General features: G+C 39.5%; 1 protein-coding gene across 23 annotated transcripts in view; it reads right to left on the bottom strand.

The window, feature by feature from the left end:
* BPTF (bromodomain PHD finger transcription factor) overlaps window positions 1-20,945 on the bottom strand; it is a 145,002-nt gene that overhangs the window by 10,417 nt on the left and 113,640 nt on the right. For 8 of the 23 annotated variants that reach the window (XM_026512443.4, XM_026512444.4, XM_026512438.4 and 5 more), the window contains 8 exons: window positions 17,397-17,619; window positions 15,789-16,705; window positions 14,087-14,169; window positions 13,572-13,797; window positions 7,203-7,525; window positions 4,191-4,364; window positions 3,233-3,425; window positions 2,285-2,369 (listed from right to left, as the gene is read on the bottom strand). In XM_026512443.4, the coding sequence (XP_026368228.2) occupies window positions 2,285-2,369; window positions 3,233-3,425; window positions 4,191-4,364; window positions 7,203-7,525; window positions 13,572-13,797; window positions 14,087-14,169; window positions 15,789-16,705; window positions 17,397-17,619 (2,224 nt within the window). The remainder of the gene's footprint in view (window positions 1-2,284; window positions 2,370-3,232; window positions 3,426-4,190; window positions 4,365-7,202; window positions 7,526-13,571; window positions 13,798-14,086; window positions 14,170-15,788; window positions 16,706-17,396; window positions 17,620-20,945) is intronic. The other 15 variants (XM_048225673.2, XM_026512446.4, XM_048225697.2 and 12 more) reach the window with 3 other exon arrangements.

Raw genomic sequence — 20,945 nt, 5'->3', positions numbered from 1 at the left:
GGTACACCATATTATTTTAAATAAATACTTTCAAAGAAAATATTTCCCCTCAAAAGTATGATAATACTCTTGTGTTTTCAAGAGTAGAGAGGGAAGGATACGTATATATACTAGTACTGGAAACTGGTTCAATTTGTAGAAGCGCAATTTGAAAATATGTATCAAAAGCCTAAAAAGTACATATGTCCTTTGACCTAGAAATTCTAATTCTAGGAATTTCTTCTCAGAAAATGAACAAGTGCAGGCAGGTGCATAAACAAAGATGTTCACAGAAGTGTTTATAGCAGCAAAAACTGCACACAAGGGAAAACCCATTAATTGGGGTGATTAAATAAATTATCTTAACGGCATACGATTAACAACGATGTAGGTCTATACCACATATTTTCACGTGGTATGAAAAAAGTACTGACAAGTTTATAAAGTATGTTATAAAACATGGTCTGTTTATATAATAACCCTATTTCTGTTTAAGAAAATTTATAAAAGCTGCTGACCTTGTTGGCCCCTTCACTCCCTGAAAAGAAACTATCTTCAATTTAGTCTCTATCTTCATAGACATCTTCTCTGCATTTCTAAATACATTTATGTGCCCTTGGAAAATACAGAACTGTTTGCTACTTGAAACCTAGGTATTTTTCTATAACTTTGATTCTTCTTTCAACAGTATGTCTTAGAGATCTGTATTATCTTCATGTACATACCTACTACATAAGAGAGTGTTTACACCATGGTGGTATAAAAAGAATGAGGAAAAAAAAGAGCAGAAAACAATCCAGCTCTTCAAGAAAAGAATTTTTCATAGAATAAGTTAAGGTATATTCAATTCACAGACTACCAAAAGCCCTTACAGTCATGTTATTGAAGGTTAATGACACAGGAACATGTTTGTTAAACAGATGATTAAATAAATATATTTTTAAGTTTATTTATTTATTTTAGTAATCTCTACATCCAACATGGGGCTCGAACTCACAACCCCGAGGATCAAGAGTCACATGCTCCCGATTGAACCAGCCAGGTGCCCCTCAAACAGATCATATGACATCATTTCTCTCTCACACACACACACGCACACAAAGAGCACACAAAAATGGGATTGAGTGAGGAAAAGATAAAGGTGCATTTTATCGTTTCTTACTTTTTTCTTTATTTCCTAGATTTTCTAGAATTATGTTATGTTTAGAAGCAGAATTATCTATGTAAATAAATATCCCCAGATACTTTCTCAAAAGGGATTATACAAATCTAAAATATGTACACAGATTAACTTCTTCTACCTTCAACATCAAAACAAAGGTAGTGGCTACTTGTTTAGTTTTCAGATAGTTTTAACTAAGCCCTCACTTATTTCCCCTTCACATTTTCTCCCCCTCTTTGAAGCTGCGTCAAACACAAACCCTTCTCATTTTTAAAAATTGAGATACAACTGACATACAACATTGTATCAGTTTTAGGTGTACAACATGATTATCTGATGTATGTATATACTGCACAGTGATCACCCAATAGTTTAATTAACATCTATTACCAACCACATATAATAAAAAAGTTTTTTTTTCTTGTGATGAGAACTTTTCAGTAACTCTCTTAGCAACTTTCAAATACATAATAAAGTCCTTCCTATTTAAAAAATGCTTAGCTGGCTTTTGAAATACTTCTTTCATCAGCTGGAGCTAATCCTTTCTTTGGCAATTTTGGAAGCTTTTATCTATGTTTTAATTTTTATAATTTCATTTGCAGATAAACTATTTTTAACATCATCACCTGAAACTGTTCATCGTAATACAATCATTTGTGGCTGTTACTTATTACCATTTTTTGTCCTGGGAAATGAGGAATTTTCTCTCTTGGATCTTTTGTAGGCCCATCAAATTTGCTTTCCTTCAGGAAAAGGTGAGGAAAAGGTGACAGACCCTGACCCGGGCACTGATTTCATTCACCTTTTATACAGCTGCATAATATTCTGCTTACATGTCGTTTCATTCACCTAGTCCTTTACTGATGGCCACTGAGTTCATTTCTGGTTTTTCTGGACTTATAAACAGTGCTGCGATGAACAACATACTTGTACACATGTAAATCCTAAGAAATGAAATTGCTGGGTCCAAGGGAATGCAGATTTAAATGTTAATACACGCTCCCAATTTATCCTACAAGTTACTACACTAATCTATTCTCCCACCAGCCTTGCTCAACATATCCTCACAACAGATCAGTTTCATGGATGATCGATATCTGCTGAGACATGCGACAACACTCCATATTCAACTCCAGTACCTACCCATAGGTTCCTTAATGACACCGTAATAATCTGGTGCATCATTAGGGTCCACTGGTTCAAGGAAAGGCCAGGCCATCTTATGGGCCTATAATGGGGGCAGAAAACATTACTGTCAGGTGGAAATACTAATTTCATTTAAGTTTCCCAACTGAGTTATTGTATCAATCAACCCTTAAACTCCGAAAGTCAGTTTTAAACCTGAGAGATGAAATTATTCTGTATTTAGAGGAGTTTTGCTCTAGTCATAAATCATCTCAGGTGAGCGTACTCCGTACTAAGGGTTCTCGAAGGGTGGTCTGAGGACCTCGGCTGGGGGGAGTGGAGCACTAGCTTACAAGTCAGAAACTTGTACTCTCATTCCTACGTGACAACCTGCTACCTGTTCAACCGGAGTGGAACAGGTTCAAAGTGTGGAATGGTTCCCACTGCTACGAGGTGGCAGAGACATGCTATTAATAACTTCACCCACATATTGAGACCACTGTTCTCTTTTAGTTCTTTTTAAAAAATTTTTTATTTTCCTTTAAAGATTCTATTTTTAAGTAATCTCTACACCCAATGTGGGCTTGGACTCACGACCCCAAGATCAAGAGTCGCAAGCTCTTCTGACGGAGCCAGCCGGGTGGGCCCCCCACTAGAATTTAATCAAATTGTTTTTCAATCTATAGTGGTGAGGTAAACTTTTCTTTAAAAATTAAATCTATTAAAAAAAAGGGAGTCCTTTTAAAACCAAGTGTTAGATAGCAACAACTGAGCTCATGTGTGGAGATGGTTAACCTCCTGATATCGGCATGTAAAGGACTGAAGTCTGGAGTACTTCACTAGACTAGCCAGGAGTCAGGAAATAATCACAGACTCTGAGACTGGAAGGTTCAAACCCTAGAAACGTCTCCAAAGTCACGCTGGTTGACTTCCCCTTCACATGCTGTACACAGTGCGGTTTCTCACCTGTAAAGAACGAAGCACCCTTTTTAAACCCTCATAATCTTTCTCCGTGAGTGGTGTGAGCACTGTCATGGCATCCTCTGTTGACTGGCACTGTGGACAGACATACTCGTCAATGAGCTCTGCCTCACTTTGCAAGATGCCAACGCAGCGCCCATGGTACCAATTCTGACACCGATCACAGCCAATATAAAATCTGCAAGATCCGAAATGGAAATGTGAGTTCAAAACAGATGGGATCACATTACTTATAATTTACTTTAAAAAATACTAAAACATGCACCTGGAAAGATTCTAACTCTGGGTATAAAATAGTTTTAGTATTACAATTGTTTTAATACTTTTGCAGATTGACATTCAACTGTGTTAATTTAGTGTTTTGGATGTTAAGAACAAGCATTTAAAGTTTATTAAGAACACTGTGTAATACTGGAGAACTAATATGAAGAAAAAAGCAAAATATTTCATTGACTTTAAAGCTCAAAGCAAAATAAACCAAAAATATTTCAACTAGTACTGTATCAAATGGGAAGCTGGTATTGGCCACCCAACCGGGAGTTCAAAATCCTAAAAGCTAATAACAGAGTCCCAGAACTTATACCCAAATTAGTGTTTTTTTCCTAACCTACAATAAAGCACCATTTCAAACACTGATAAAGTCCAAACAAGTCAGGCTATTTTAATCTCATTAATTTCTATGTTACATATTGAAGAATCAAGTCTACCATTAAACCATATTTTTTCCCCAATGCATCTCAAACATTCACTATGAAGCAACATAAATTTTGAAGGGGAGGTAAAGAGGGAAAAAAAGAGAAAAAAAATTGGAAAGGAATTGGTAATGTAAGTGTATAATATATGCAGAAAAAGATCTTGCTTTTTATTTAAAAATAAATAAGTAACCAGTCAGAGCAATTTGGCTTCCTAAATTATTAAATATGATGCTCTTATCAGAACTCACTGTGACTCATCATAAGGTGTTCTGCAGATACAGTACAATTCCTCACTGCTGCCCTCTTGTGCCCGTTTACAATCATTACAGATGTACACATCCATTTTCTTAGCCTCCTTTTCTGTGATGCCAACACATTCTCCATGATACCAGTTAGTACAAAGATCACAGCCAATATAGAACCTAAAAGTATTCACAATGAAAATGACAATGTAATTGTCATTTTGAGCTGCATGATACTTAAATCTGTCTTCCCTTTCCTGATTCACTTTCTTACAGGATTACTTTCTGCAATGAGTCAGCTAAACATCCTGCATCCAACCGTTCTACCCCTGGCAAACTACAGCATCTGACACTGTATCAAGTGTAGAAACATAAAATCACTCACATCAATTTCAACAAATACACTGTTTAGTGAAATATGGGTCTTTAAAAACATACTGGAATTTGCAAAAATAAACAACACACTGATGGTAATGTCTCCCTCTTAATGAATGTGTGTAAAACTGTAACAGGCACAAAAACCAAAGCCAAAGAATCAAAGACTTACATCTGTCAAACCTATGCCACAGAAGCCATTTCAAATTCAGGGCTATTTCTTAGATAGGTTTGAAAATGTAGCTCACAGTTTAAATTTGGAAACAAAGCAAAGCGCAAACACCAAGGAGAAGTTATACTACAAGGAACATGCAGGTCAGCCAGGTGTAGAACATAAATGGTCAAAATATGATATGAAGAAGAAATCTAAGAAAGGTACATGTGGTAATTCAATTTGTACTAAGTTTTCTAAATTAACCTGGGAATTTAATCTAATTGTAACAGATTATGACATGGGCCAGTTTTTCAATGTAATGTATGTGACAATGTGGAGAGTGACCAGGTTAAGTACCCGGTAAGGAACTGCTTCAACTCAAAACGGGGGATACACAGCGTGGAGTGAGAAGTAAGAAAAGGTAGCTGAAACAGCAAGAGGTTCCGCAGTAACTGGCGAGCTGGGACTGTATGAGTGTGTAACTGAGGGTAATCCCACTCAGTTAACCCTCAAGGCTTGAGTAAGGTAAGATCCCAAGTGACAGAATGAATGAAAAGCATCTCTATGACAAACACAGAGTGTATCTAAAAATGCTGACGGGAGCTATGTAGGAATGCCATGTAAAACTCATAGCAAGAACTCGTGTGACTCTCAAGGGATCAGACTGGCCTTGCTGATATGATTCTACCCAAGTGCTTCTTGGTAGATTCACTTGGAGAAATGGAAGTAGTCCTCAAACTAACCTGCCGTATGAATTTGTAAAGGAATAATATATGATTGTGTAGTTCATCCCATTCCATAATTTCGTAATTTTTTTCTTTTGAATTAAGACTCCTGCATGATTTTCACTGCCACGTGTGGGGGCTGAGCCTTCAAGGTGTTTCTGTATGTTGCCTTCACCAGACGGCAGGCTATGTATTCTGGAAATAAGCTCGGGACTTGAATTTCAAGTTTCAGTCACTCTCACTAGATTCCCAAACCAGCCTAGTCTGGTACAAGAGACTACAAAATACTCCTAAAAAACACTAACTCATCCCAACTAGAACAGGGAGTGAATGAACCTGGTACACTGGAATTTTAATAACAAGAAACTGAAAAATATGAAACACCCACAAGATAATGAGGCGAATGTAGCAGAATGAGCACGTGTTCATGCGTGCCTCAGATATGCAACTGCAGTATGACAAAAGTGTTGTGTGCGAAATGAATTTCTGCGGTCTGAATATTTTAAATAAGCCGAAGAAGTCTAATTATTTACATAAAGTCCATAAGCAGATATTTTTGTAAAGAAAGTAAACCATGTTGTTTTGTTCTGTAAATCATTGAGTATTCTTGTGCTTAAGGGGAAACATGCTTGTATTAGACTAAGGGCAAAATCAGTCAGCAGGGCCCCACTTTCCACATTATCTATCATTTCCAGTAAAGACAATGAAAAGGGAAGATGCCAAAACAGGTGTTTAATTCATCGCACAGCTAAATCTAGCAACAAAAAGTGCTGCTCCAGCACCTGGTTATAATTCTAAATAGCACTGCCGAAGCAGCTTCAATGTTGCAACTTAAAAAAAATCACTGAAGAGATCACAATTTTATAAATTGGTTAGGCATCCACTGAAGGTAGATATTAAGCATGGCTAACTCTAAATAATATATTTTTAGCACAAACTTTATCATACTGCAAAAAATACCGTAGTTAATCTTGCCTTTAAAAAGCTGGCCTACATTTAAATGCTCGAAATGAAAGCTAAATACTTCGTTGAATGATAATGATAAAAAAAAAATGAAACTGCATTAATGGATTAGTGTTTCTAAAATCTTGTATGCATCACTGAATACAAGTCACAACAGTCAAAAACAGCTTCCAGCTGCCATGCTTTATTATCACATATTTGAGCGTCATTCTTGAGGACTGAGTGAAAAGAACACTCCAGCTTTTGTCCCCAAAAAGAGAGTGGGAACTTCGACAAAAATAATATTAAGTTTCAGTATTCCAATATAAAAAACATAGAATTGCTTAAAATTAAACATAAAACCAAAACCACTCAAACTTGAAACCTTGGGCACCATTCATAGTCAGATAATCTCTAAGATTTGATGTAATCATAAGGCTGTGAACAGATTCCAGAAAGGATGCTCTCAACTTTGGGCAGTGGTAGTTATATACCTCCTTCTCCGGACAGCATTATCGATTGATGTGGAGTTAATCCAGAGAGAAGAGGAGAAAGCAAAAGAGCAACAGATAGCTTGTTTTTGACAGAAAAGAAAATGATGAAGAACAAACATAAATCATGAACACGTAAAATACAAAATTTTTACTTCTCTAGTGTCGAGTTTAAAAATATCAGCTTCAAGACCACAGATGAAACATCATGACCCTTACTTTCAAATACTTTCATTGACATTGCTACCAATATACTCATTTTCTTCACAACTGGAAATTTAACAGCTAAACTTTTAAGAAAATAAACTAGAGCCCAGAAAGATCTACTCACTTAGATTCATCGTAAGGCGTTTTACAGATACAGTAAAGCTTTGTGTCCTTCTTAGTTTCCTTTGAGGTAGTAGAGATCATTTTCTTCTTCTTGGACTTGGAGCTTGAGTCTCTTTCTTCTTCTCGCTTCCTCTTCTGGGAAGCTGCAGGCAGAGTGGCCGTGGCCGTGGACAGGGGGCCTGTGTGCTGCGGGGGAGGCGGAGGCGGGGGTGAAGGCGGAGGGGCCGGAGGCGCAGGCGGTGCTGCAGGTGAGGTGGCCGCCACTGCTGTGGCCTGCACCATGTCTTTTTCTTTCTTAATTTTCAAGTCTCTCTTGAGCTCTTCCTGTTGTCAATTAAAGACAATACGAGACCGTCATTCAACTTACATAAATGCATGACTTGGCCAGAGGACTTTACATGACCTTCCTTCTTACCTTACACCTCCCTTGTCGGAGCAGCTCCACAGTTCAGCCTAGTGTGAGGAGGTGAGGAAATGCAGTGTCCTAACTATACTTTAAACCCAATCAAAACAACTAGAAATATAAAGTGAAGATTATTTAACAACTAGAAAGCTGCTAACTGTCTTCAAAGATCTGACAGAAAGATGACCAAATTTCTGAAAACAATGTCCCCTCCTGGCTTGCCCATGTTGTGTCCGGGTTATTTCAGTTGGTGCTCAGAATGGGGTTTCAAGTGTCCTCACCCACTGGCTGCTTCCTTCTCGCTGCTCTCCATCTGTGTCCTTAGAGTGAGACCCAACATGAACTGAACATGATATTCAAAAGCTGAATGAGAGACAGACTTGCCTTGTTTATTACGCTCCTATGTCTAGAATTTAAGAATGCAGGGAAAGCTATTTTATCAATATGCATTTTGACATAAGTTACAATCCTTATTTCTCTTCAGGTGAAATACTTTATAGACACACCTCTGTTACCTAGTGCTACAACTTATTCTTTGAAATGATTATTTCTCTAGAGAAAAAAAAGCCATTGTCATTGGCATCCATGTACAAACTTGGTGTAAATAAATCACTGCTATGAGCAAGCTTTTTTTTTTTTTTTTTAAAGATTTTATTTATTTATTTGACAGAGAGAGAGAGACAGCCAGCGAGAGAGGGAATACAAGCAGGGGGAGTAGGAGAGGAAGAAGCAGGTTCATAGCGGAGGAGCCTGATGTGGGGCCTGATCCCACAACGCCGGGATCACGCCCTGAGCCGAAGGCAGACGCTTAACCGCTGTGCCACTCAGGCGCCCCTATGAGCAAGCCTTTAAACATCACACACAAAAAAACATTTTAGAGTAATCTCTACATCCAATGTGAGGTTCAAACTTGACCCCAAAATCAAGAGTCACATACTCCAATGACCCAGCCAGTCAGGTGCCCCATAAACATCACAAAAATTCTAACAACCAAACCTGAATGGTCCCTGTTTAATGAATCTATTTTTTCTCTCTAGCATCTAGATAGTCTTGTAAGTGAGAAGGTAAGTTGTACGACTATTCAGCAACCCTTCTGTATTTAAAAAGAAAGTCTAGGGGCACCTGGGTGGCTCAGTTGTTAAGCGTCTGCCTTCGGCTCAGGTCACGATCCCAGGGTCCTGGGATTGAGCCCCGCACTGGGCTCCATGCTTGGTGGGAAGCCTGCTTCTCCCTCTCCCACCCCCCCTGCTGGTGTTCCCTCTCTCGCTGTGTCTCTCTGTCAAATAAATAGATAAATAAATCTTAAAAAAAAAAAAAAAAGTCTAAACTTCCTCCAAGGGAAGAAAGTAAATCTTGGGAGCCATTTTCCTAGTTAATATGATGTGTTTGTAACATAATGAAACAGATTTTAGAAAAATCAAGATGGTATAGTGGGGGTGGGGCACCTGGCTGGCTCAGCTGGGAGAGCATGTGACTATCGACCTCGGGGTTATGAGTTTGAGGCCCGTATTGGGCACAGAAGTCACTTAAAAAAAAAAAAAGATGTTATAGTGGTTACACACTTTGATCCCCTGCTTCAAAAGCATACCAATGATAGTAAAATATAAAACAGAGAAAACTGAAAAGATAGAGCCATGCTTGAATAATAATAAATGTCTCTGTGAAATGGAAACACAAAACTGCACAGGGCTAACACTGTAGGCCTGCAGACTTCAGATTCAGAACTAGGAGGTGGTAGCCCAACAACAACCAGTTTCTACACAGAGAAGGGGACTCAAGTGTGGGAGCGGGCCCCAAGAATAGGCTACCTGCTTGATGGAAGGTCTGGCTGGTCTACACTGGGCCTCCAGAGAGGAAACAAAAACAAAACTCTTCTCAATTAAAGACCAAATGCTGGGACGTCTGGATGGCTCAGCCAGTTCAGCGTTTGCCTTCAGCTCAGGTCATGATCCCAGGGTCTTGGGATCGAGTCCCACATCGGGCTCCCGGCTCAGTGGGGGGCCTGCTTCTCTCCCTCTGCTTGCTACTCTCCCTCCTGCTTGTGCTGACAACTAAATAAATAAAATCTTAAAAAAAAATCCAAATGCAAACCAAATGAAAACATGTGATATGAAAAAAAACAACCAACAAAATCAATAACTGAATCTGGGGAGCCCGGCTGGCTCCGTCGGTTAAGTGACTGACTCTTGATTTTGGCTCAGGTCATGATCCAGGGTTGTGAGATAGAGCCCTGCATCAGGCTCTGTGCTGGGGGTGAAACTTGCTTAAGAGTCTCTCTCTCTCTCCCTCTGTACCCCATCCCCACCCCGCTCGCACTCTCTCTCTTACAAAAAAACAAACAACTGAATCTGAATTCATTACAAATGAAATTAATTTTATATAACAATTTGACAAAAACTGTGTAATACTATGTTTGAGGTGTTCAAAGAGCTAAATGAAGGTTTAATTTCTACTAAATAATAAATTATTTTATCAATAAGAGAAGAACAGGGGGATGGAGGAGAGAGAAAAATGTGGAACACAGGACATTTTTAGGTCAGTGAAATTATTCTGTACGATACTATAATGATAGGATTCTGTATTCTGTATGTAACATGGATACATGACATGATGCATTTGTCAAACTCCTAGGACTGCATAACACAAAGAGTGAAACAATGTAAACCATGGACTTTAGTTAATAATAATGCAATATTGGCTTATCAGCTGTAAAACATGGCCACACTAATGCAAGATGGTAACAGAGAAATCTGGGTGTGTATGTGGTGAGGGGGCGTGAGAGGATAGTATACAAGAATTCTTTCTCCATAATTTCTCTGTAAATTTAAAACTGCTCTAAAAAATAGCTTATTTAACAAAAAAAGAGACAAGTAGAAATCATACAAGAACATAAAGGACCAATCACATATCTTGAAAATAAAAAAATAAAATTAAAATTAAAAATTATTTTAAAAATATGCTAGTACATATACATTTGAATATTGCCCTTCAAAGCAAATTATCTTAGCCATAAATTCTAGTTAAAATAATACTGAACGTCTTCTTTCTTAAACTGTAACAAATTTTCTTCCTTATTAGATTATGTAATGTACTGTCAAGAAGACCACACTGAGAATGTTTATAGCAGAAATATTTTTAAATGGCTGCACAGTATAATGAATGCAGAAGAATGTTCAGTATATGTTGTCTCCAGTGTGATTCCATTTCTGTATAAATTACATTTATACACGAATATATCTATTAAAAATAATACATACAAGATACATTCTAAAATTATTTTAAAATGGTAATCTATGGCAGGGGTCACATTGACTTACAGATTATTTTTATTTGTTGGCCAAGGTAATTACTTTGAAAGACATCTGAATGTACATGTCCAATATACTTATTTATATGTAAAGAATACAGACTGTTAAGTATCTCCCCACTCTGTGCAGAATATGGAGTGGGAATAGCTAACGACACACATTAGATGTTAAATAAATACCTGCTGAGTGAATTGAATGGGTAAGTCACAGTACAGATACTATTCTGCAACCTGAATTTTTCGTTGAAGCATTTATCATTGAGAATTTCCCCAAAGAATTAAAAACAAAAAGGACCAATCCTACACACACTGTTTTGTTAAAATGGTAGCCCATTGTGTGGACACTCTCAAGTGTATTTAATCCAGTGGTTCCCAGCTGAGGGTGCTGCTGGTACCTTGAGTATTTGAGAATGTAGGTAGAGGGGACAAGCTCATTTTTTGGGTTGAAGATGATGATACTAGCATTTAGTACCCAATGCTATACTTTCTACAGTGTGTAAAAATCTGGCCTGTGGAAAGGGCCCGAAGTGCTTCTGTTGAGAAATACTGATTACCAATCTCTTCTCTGTGGATTTCAGGCTGATTCCAAATTTTTGTTATATTTATTAACATTCACTAGGTCCTTACTCATATATCTTGCCTGTTTCTTAGATGAATTTCTTGAACTGAAATTATGGAATATCAGAATATCCACATTTTAGAGTCTTTTTTTTTTTTTAGAAGATTTTATTTGAGAGAGAGAGTAACAGAAAGCGCGAGAGGGTCACAGGGAGAAGCAGACTCCCTGCTAAGCTGATGTGGGACTCGATCCTGGGACTCCAAGGTCATGACCTGAGCCAAAGGCAGTTGTTTAACCAACTGAGCCACCCAGGTGCCCTAGAGTCTTTTGATATACGCTGACATAATGTTCTCTAGAAATACATGATATTTTCTCTAGAAAAACAGTATTTTCATTTCACTCCTAGTATTTAGGTTGACTTTTTTTTTTTTTTAAGATTTTATTTATTTGACAGAGAGAGCACAAGCAGGGCGAGCAGCAGGCAGAGGGAGAGGGAGAAGCAGGCCTCCCGCTGAGTGGGGAACCCGAGACGGGGCTCGAGGGCCCCTGAGATCACGACCTGAGCTGAAGGCAGACACTTAACCGAGCCACCCACGCGTCCCTAGGTTGACTATCTTTTTATATGTTTACTGGTATTTGGCATTTTTACATTTGAAAATTGCCTATTTGTATATCTTACACATTCTTGTACTAGAGTGTTCTTTTTTTTAAAATTTCAGCTTTATTGAGGTATCACTGACAAAAATTGCAAGATATTTGAAGTATATGTTGTAATAACTTGCTATACGTATATATTGTGATAGGATTCCCCTTATCTAATTAACCAATATTCATCTTTTTCTTACTGACCTAAGAGCTCTTTAAATTTTTGGAATATTAACTCAGTCATCAATGTCACGAAATTTTTTTCCTGTTCGTTACCTACTTTTCAATACTGTTTATGGTATTTTCTTTCTTCCTATATAAAATTTTTTTCTTGTCATCAAATCTTTTTCCTTTGTGGCATCTGAAATCTGTAATGCGCAGGAGTGGTTTTCCCTACTCTGAAATTACAAAAATGACAATCTTGTTTTCTTCTATTATTTTTGTGGTTTCCTTTCTCATATTAGAATTTTCTTTTAAAAGATTTTATTTATTTATTTGACAGAGAGAGACAGCCAGCAAGAGAGGGAACACAAGCAGGGGGAGTGGGAGAGAAAGAAGCAGGCTCCTAGCGGAGGAGCCTGATGTGGGGCTCGATCCCAGAACTCTGGGATCACGGCCTGAGCAGAAGGCAGACGCTTAACGACTGTGCCATCCATTAGAATTTTTGATGGGAAATGGATCTTAAGGTGAGAGGGAATATTTGCTACTGTGAACTGGCTCTTTTGTTTATGCAATTTCACAACGCTTGTAGTCTCAACATGTATCTAGTGTGTGACCACCTCACCGAAATCTCTCACAAATAAAATTCATCTTCTGGGGTTTTGATATAATAATTGTATCATATACAATAAGAATTTTATCTCCTTTTTTTTTCTTTTCTTGACTTAACACACTAGGTAGAAATTTTCGGAGGTGATAAATAATAACGTTGAGTTTTGGCACCGTCATCTGGCTTCTGACTTTAGTGGGAAGATCTCTCATGTCTCAGAGTTGTGTCATGTTGGTTGCTGGGATGATCACTTTTTAAAAAATACTTCTCATCTTCTTAAAATATACAAGGTACTTCTAGGGATGTTTAGATAGCCTACTTCTTTTTAAAGAAGCTGTTCAAATATGTGTGAACAGATGTCTTTTTTTCACGAAACTTAGCTCCTGATAACTACTGGCAGGACTATGTCATAGAACATAAAAGCTATCCCAAAGAGGGTTCTCAAAATGTTTTTCTTTAAATCAATAGACTGCTTAGAGTGATTACATTAGAGATTACAATATACCTTCAAATATAAAACCTGTCCTATTTCAAAAGACCCATGTCCCACTGTTTTTAGTTTCTGTACAAAAATGTAAGTTCTGGAAACAAGCTGACATTTAAAGCTTAGCCAAAGTTGTAAGTGGAAAAAAGAATAAATTTAAATGCTAAATGTTGGACACAGAAGGAAAGGAAATACCTTCCTACCTGCACTTCAATCTGTAGGTCTTTGTCCAGGAGCGCTCTCTTTTTTAATATTTCAGCTTTGAGTTGTTCTTTGTGTTTGAAGAGCAGTGCGGAGAGCTTGGTGGCATTCTGCTTGCTACGTTTCTGTTCCACGCTCTCTTCACGCTTCCGTTTTTTTGCTGCCTGTTTTTCTTCTTTATCTATCTTATCCAAAATATACTTCATCACCTGGTTACAGACAATCATTCTAGAGAGAAATACACAATCCATGTAATGCTGGGCATTTCATTCCGAAAGGCTTAAGAAATAATTTTTCTATGTCTCTACGGCCGATAAACTTTCTGTGACTGGAAAGCTTCAAAGAGTGATTCAAACCAGTTACAAGCAGCTAATAGTGCCAAGTGTTCTCATTTAATGAACTTCAGCCAAGATTAAAAAAACACAAAACTCAGACCTCCGGTGCATGTGCACGCTAAAGAGGAAAGGCCTAGGTATACGAGTCCCTGTGTTCCTGGGTTATAAACATTTCTCCCTACCTTTGATTCTCTTCTCTTTCAGCTGGAGTCATGGTCTTTTTCTGCTTTAAATGTTCTATTACAGCATTATGCTTCATCACCACCTTCAGGACAGAACAAAATCCCAAAATGCATATTTTATATAATGACTGCAAGTTGGTATAAGATAACAACAGCAGAAATCTGAGCACATGTATGTTTTCCAAAGAAACTGCAAGAATTTTATATCCTAATACAAATAAAATTAGAGCTACAACAATATGTCTTGGGTGCTTACCGTGTACTGGGCACTGTGCTAAGTAAGCACTTGATGTTACCTCAATTATTCCTCCTAACAACACTGAAAGGGATAATTTTGTAAATGAGATTCTAAGACATGAAAAACGTAACTCACTTGTTTGAGATTAAGTAAGTACTATAAGCTGTAATTTTAACCCAGCGATCATTCTCCAATAGCCCCCCCCCCCTTTTTTAACATTACACTCTCTTCCTCGGCATTAATTTCAAGTACTTCCCCTCCTCCCCGTCCCACTTGGCACAGAGATTAGGATAAAGACAGACATTGTAATAATTCTCAATTTACAGACTACACAATACTAAAAGCTGGGTAATGATGCATTTGAACATATACATGACATCAATTTATAAGAATATTACCATACACCTTTAAAATCCCTTTGCTGTTTAAAAAGTACTTCTAACCACGTTGTATTAGAATCATCAAACGTGCTAAGAGACCAGATCTTAATTATTCCCACCACTAAAAGACATGATGCTCGCAGGACGTGACAGAGGTGCTGACTACCACTACAACGGCAATCATGTTCCAAGTATCAATGTATCAAATCAACACGTTGTACACCTTGAATTTATACAACGCCGTATGTCAAACATATCCCGATAAAAAATAAAAAATGCTTCTACATACATGACACCTCATTCAATCATTACAATAATCTTGTACGGCTGGAAAGAGAGGGAGTATTAATGAGGATATAGAGCTCAGGGGAGAGAGATGAGTTTCACAGACTGTGAATGGAAGACCCCGGAACTGAACGCAGGTCTCATGACTTGGGAACACTTGAAATCCACACTCAATCTCCTGACTAATGCTGAGTGGTGCACGCTGTTGATGCCAAGACGGTTTTCTCCAGTGATGCTGCAGGATCTTATACCTGTGACTTCATTTTAAGCAGAATAATTCTAACTCCTCTAAATGGCCTTACTTCACTAAGACGCTACTGCAGGATGCCACTTTTTATTTAAGCTATGGAAGAGAAGAATGTCAGCCTTTTACAAAGGTGTGGCTGGAAATGCAAATGAGTTTCCACTGTCTAGAATTTGCTTAGTCTACATGCAAACTAAGGAATGACAACTGCAAATAACTTCAAACGAAGGGCTATGACGCCTGAAGTGGCTTTGAGCTTAGTCAGACCTTCAAGTTTTGTATTCGTGGTACTTAAACTCCTAACTCCATTCTTCCCATCTTAGTTCTCCCCGAATACAGGTAGTTCTTCTAATAAGCACTGATTGTTTACATCCAGCAAAGAGTTCCAAGCCATGGTAGTCATTCGTTATTTCTTGTCAATCCAGTGCTGCTTCTAAATTGACCCATCAATGACTGTTGTCTCATGTCGGAAACCTAACACAACCAACACTAGGTCTACTGCACAGCACAATAATTCAAGCTACTGAACATGCTGCTTTTACTTAATAACTTTACCTGTTTCTGAATGATTTCACTTTGATTAGAAGCTTGGAGAGTGTGTTCCCGCTTAATTTCTATCTGTTGCTGCTTCTTCTTTTGCTGCTGATCCCTGAGTTGCTGAACCCTTTGCAACTGCTCTTGCACACTGGCTGCCTGCACTGTAACCACATTCTGAATCTGGTGAGTCTGCACAGGACTGCTTTGCTGGATTTGAATAGGTAACTGGAGTTTGATTTGCTGGGGCACACCACCTTGCTGAGCCTGTATCTGAGCCACAACCTGCGACTGGATCTGCGAGAGAACCTGGACTTGTTGTTGCAGCTGAGGCACAGCAATGACTTGGGGCTGTGGCTGCTGTATCTGTAGCTGAGGACGGGATGGGGATGAAACAGTAACTTGACTTAACGTCTGTCCTGATGAAAGAGTTTGAGTTGGAGACTGTACCTGGGGTTGTGATTGTGGCTGGCCCTGGGAAGGTATCTGAAGAGATGTATGTGGCTGAATTGGAATCGGTTGTGAGGTTGTAGTCTGAACCTGGGATTGCTGTCCAGGAGACACTTGGGATGGAGTCGATGGACGTATTCGAGTCAGTGGTGGACTTTGGACGCGAGCAGGAGACTGTCCTTGGACATTACTTTGAGGCTGACACTGCACTGCGACTTGGGATTTGGATGACTGTGCTGGGGTGGGTTGTGCTTCAGAAGGGACATGGGATGCGATAGTTGTTTGGGTCTGAACTTCAGGCTGAGTCTGAACTTCAGGCTGAGCTGGGGATGGGGGCTGGGTTTGGGGCTGGGGCTGAGCTGAAGGCTGAGCAGTCTGTGGCTGGGCTTCTGGAGGACTCACACTTGATGACTGAGCTGGTGGCAAGGTTTTGGCTTGTTGCACCTGTGTTGGGGGTGATAATTTACTCTGTCTTTGTTCACTTGTACCTGTGAAAAAGAAAGACCAAATATATCTATTACTCTAGAACACAGGACCTTGGTAAAAGAAGAATTTGAAGCAATTTTCTAAAGCTGAGAATTCTCAATTTCAGTACAGAAGACTGATGCCTCAGAAATGTTCCACAAACACACTTGAGTCAGACTCTCCTAACTGGGGAGCCGGGTCCCGCTTCAAGGCTGCCCTCTGCACACACTGTAAACTCTCCAGAGCGCTGGTTTTTAAAGGAAGGTGGTCTCTGGAAATCAGCCAGGACTTCCGGCACAGGCTAATGCTAACGCCTCATTTTTCTCCTATGGCACAGTGAGGGCAGCTTGCCAGAGGAGGCTAACGAAGTGGTTCTGGACCTGCAGCTCTCAGATGTAGGCTATGAGCTGGACAGGCCCACCTGCCCTGAGATTATCTGCATGACTCAATCAGTGCCTCCAAGGCCGGTCAAGAAGCAAGTGTGGGCACAGTTACCATGATAGCCACTATTTTTTGCTCCCCGCCCCAATTTTCTATATTTCTTATAGGGGGAAAGGGGGGGCAGGGGGCCTGCAGGAACAAGAGATCCTGTGAGGCTGACCAGTCATCTTGTAAGCTCACTGGCTTGAGGCATATCCTCTCAAAGATAAGCAGTGGGCCTCCCATCCCACTTGAGTAATAACATGCAGCATTTCTGGTGACCCCAAGTTCTACCTGCTGCTGTAGTGGAAACGGTGGTGGTGGTGGTGGTGGCTGCTGTGGCTGCTGTTGCCAAAGGCGTTAAGAGGAACCGCTGAACGGTGCCATTTGGCATGGCGGCTTGCATCAGCTGCTGTCCTGGGCCCGGAAGTATAGTCACCCCTTGAGGTATCAACTGCAACTGTCCAGTCGTTTGACCTTGTCCTTGAATCACTACCGTCAAACCTTGATTGCCACCCTGCGGAAAAGAACAGACAACATGTAAACAGTATTCACAGCATCAATCTGTAAGTATATCACTTTGACGTTGGGAAGATCCTTTAATACCATGAAAACATATACTTCGATGTCTACAGAATAGCATCAGAAGGAATTCAGATAAGCTAAAATAAGAATATTTATTTGGAAAGACTGATGTTATATAGTGGAAAAAACATGAACAACCCAGAGTTCCAGTCCAAACTCTCCAAATGGACGGCCAGGTATCTGTCTACAAGTAACATTACTCCTCCAGATCTAACTTTCCCCAACCTATAAAATAAGGGCACTGGGGTGAATGACTAACGTCCCCACCAAATTCTGATTTTAAACCATATTATATTCACATTATTTTATAATTTTCAAAGCATCTTTATACATGCTGTCTTGTTTGATCTTCATAATGGACTTGTGACTTTGTGGACTAGGGAGAGAAAATATTACTATGATCTTATCACTAATTAGAAATTCAAGGTTTGAAAGTTCAAGTCACTTGCGCCTAAAGTTAGAGACCAAGTTATAGGTGAGATAAAATGAGAAGCCCCGGTCTCCCGGTTTCAGTTTTTCAACATGCACCGCGTTACCCATGGTGTGTTTCTGTGTGCGCTCAAGCATACAAAGCTTAGGGTTTAGACAGGGAATGCAAACATCAAGTCAGGAGGGCTGCTAATGCCACAGTTATCAAAATGGGGACCAGGAAGTAAAAGCTCTGTATGTACTACCTCTTTTGTCCAGGACTTACTAATCCAGTGACCTTAACTACCAGGGACACGGCGGAGAGTTAGAAAGCGAAGTAAAAACAACCCACCCCAGATTCTCAACAGCCAAAACCGACACCACAAAGTTCATGTACTGAACTCCATATTCTTCACTCATGAATCCCTTATTCACTCTTGCATTTTGAAAATTTGGTTTTTTACATATTCAAAATGACATAAAACACAAGAGTAGTTTAAAAAACAATTATAAAGTAAACATCTACAGAATCAGCATTCAGGTCACCATTACGCCTCCAAGAAGCCCCCGCTGGGATCTGCTCTGACCTCCATCCCCTTCTATCCCCCCGGAGGTAACCACTACTCTCACTGCTACCACGACACTGCACTTCCTCATAGTGCTACTGCATAGGCATGGATTTTTTTTTTTTAAGATTTATCTTTAGAGAGAATGTGGGGCGGAGGGGAAGAGAGAATCTGGAGCAGACTCCCTGCTAAGAGGAGAGCCCGTCGCAGGGCTTGATCTCATGACCTGAGCTGAAACCAAGATTTGGACACTCAACTGACAACCATCTGGGCACCCCGTAATTTTGGATTTTTGTTTTTAAGATTTATTTTATTTACTTCAGAAGAGAGAGAACATGTGTGTGGAGGTGGGGGCAGAGGGAGAGGGAGAGAAAGAATCTCAAGCAGACTCCCCGCGGGGTGCAGAGCCCAACATGGAACTTAATCTCACAACCCCGAGATCATGACCTGAGTCAAAATCAAGAGTTGGACACTTAACTGACTGAGCCCCCGGCGCCAGTTAGAGATCTTTATAGGGCTACAGGTTCACAACTTCAAGAGCACCATCCATGAAGAACACGATGGGAATGATGCCCCTCCAGGTAGGCAACGCGACAGCCTATATCCCTACACAATAGAGCTAGTTTTGCCTGTTACTGAATTTTATCCAAATGGAATCATAATATGTTTGTTACTTGCTCTTTTAGCTCAACCATGTGGTTCTGTGTGGCTGCAGTTTTTCATTTTCATTGCTGTAGGCATGTACCACAATTTACCTAATTGACAGTAGACAGACATTTGGGTCATTGCCAGTTTTTTACTCTTGAGAACCATGCTGCTATGAATACTCATGTCCATTACCCTGGTGCTCACATGAACAAGAACGTCGTTAAGAAATACACACCTAGAAAAACTCCTGGACGTATGCACATATCCCTACTTTGCTAGATAATGTCTAGTTTTCCAAATGACTAAACCAATTTATACCACCAGCAGTTGTGCATGAAAGTTCATTTTGTTTCATGTCGTTGCCAATTCTTGATCCTGTCTGATATTTTAATTTATACCAAGCTCTTATGTACATGTTTTTTTTTTTTTTAAAGATTTTATTTATTTATTTGACAGAGAGAGAGACAGCCAGCGAGAGAGGGAACACTAGCAGGGGGAGTGGGAGAGGAAGAAGCAGGCTTCCTGTGCAGAAGCCTGACGTGGGGCTCGATCCCAGAACTCTGGGATCACGCCCTGAGCCGAAGGCAGACGCTTAACGACTGAGCCACCCAGGAGCCCCTGTACATGGTTTTTTTTTTTTTTTTTTTTAACATACTACCTTTATTCGACAGAGATAGAAACAGCCAGTGAGAGAGGGAACACAAGCAGGGGGAGTGGGAGAGGAAGAAGCAGGCTCATAGCGGAAGAGCCTGATGTGGGGCTCGATCCCATAACGCCGGGATCACGCCCTGAGCCGAAGGCAGACGCTTAACCGCTGTGCCACCCAGGCGCCCCTGTACATGGTTTTAATATGCATTTCCCTCATTACTAATAGAGTTCAGTACTTTTTTTGATTTTGGACATTTAGATTTCCTCTTTCCTCTTCAAGTTTGTTTGCCTTTTCTTTTTTTACTGAGCTTTGCCTTTTTTCCTTTTTGATTTTTAGTAATTCTTCATGTATTTTGGATAGTCCTTGTTTGACTGTATTTATATCTTCTCTCATTCTTTCCACTTTTATAATGTTTGCTGAACTGAAGTTCTTATTTTTGATGTAGTTGAATTTATAAATCTTTTCCTTTACCATTAGTCCTTTTTTTTTTAAAGTAAGAAAGCCTTTCTCTTCCTACCTTAGGTTATGAAGGTTTTCTTCTATCATATCCTCTGAAAGCATTATAGCCTTACCCTTCAGAGGTAGGACTTTTATCCTCCTGGTATTGAGTTTATGAGTGAGGTAGTGGCCTAGTTTCATAGCTTCCCATATAAAATCAATTGTCCCAACACCATTTACTGAACAATCTGTCCTTTTCTCAGTGACATGTAATGACACCTCTGTGGTAGAATAAGTGCCCACATATGGTCACTTTCTGCATTCTCTGCTGTGCTACTGGTCTATCAATCCTTGTTGTCTGTACCTTTCTGTATTAATGAGTGAGGCATTGTGAGAAGTTTTGGTATCAGGTTATCACATAGGGCAAAGCCTCCTGTTCTTCAAAAGTGTTATAGTTATTCTTTCTCCTCTCCACTTCCACATAAATTTTTAAGTTCCACAAAAAAATCTCTTGGGATTTTTATAGGAACTGCATTCAATCTACTGATT

This window comes from Ursus arctos, unplaced genomic scaffold (assembly GCF_023065955.2).
Source record: "Ursus arctos isolate Adak ecotype North America unplaced genomic scaffold, UrsArc2.0 scaffold_24, whole genome shotgun sequence".
Taxonomy (NCBI): Eukaryota; Metazoa; Chordata; class Mammalia; order Carnivora; family Ursidae; genus Ursus; species Ursus arctos.
The sequence above is the reverse complement of the archived record's forward strand: the minus strand, read 5'-3'. Positions and strand labels throughout refer to the sequence as shown.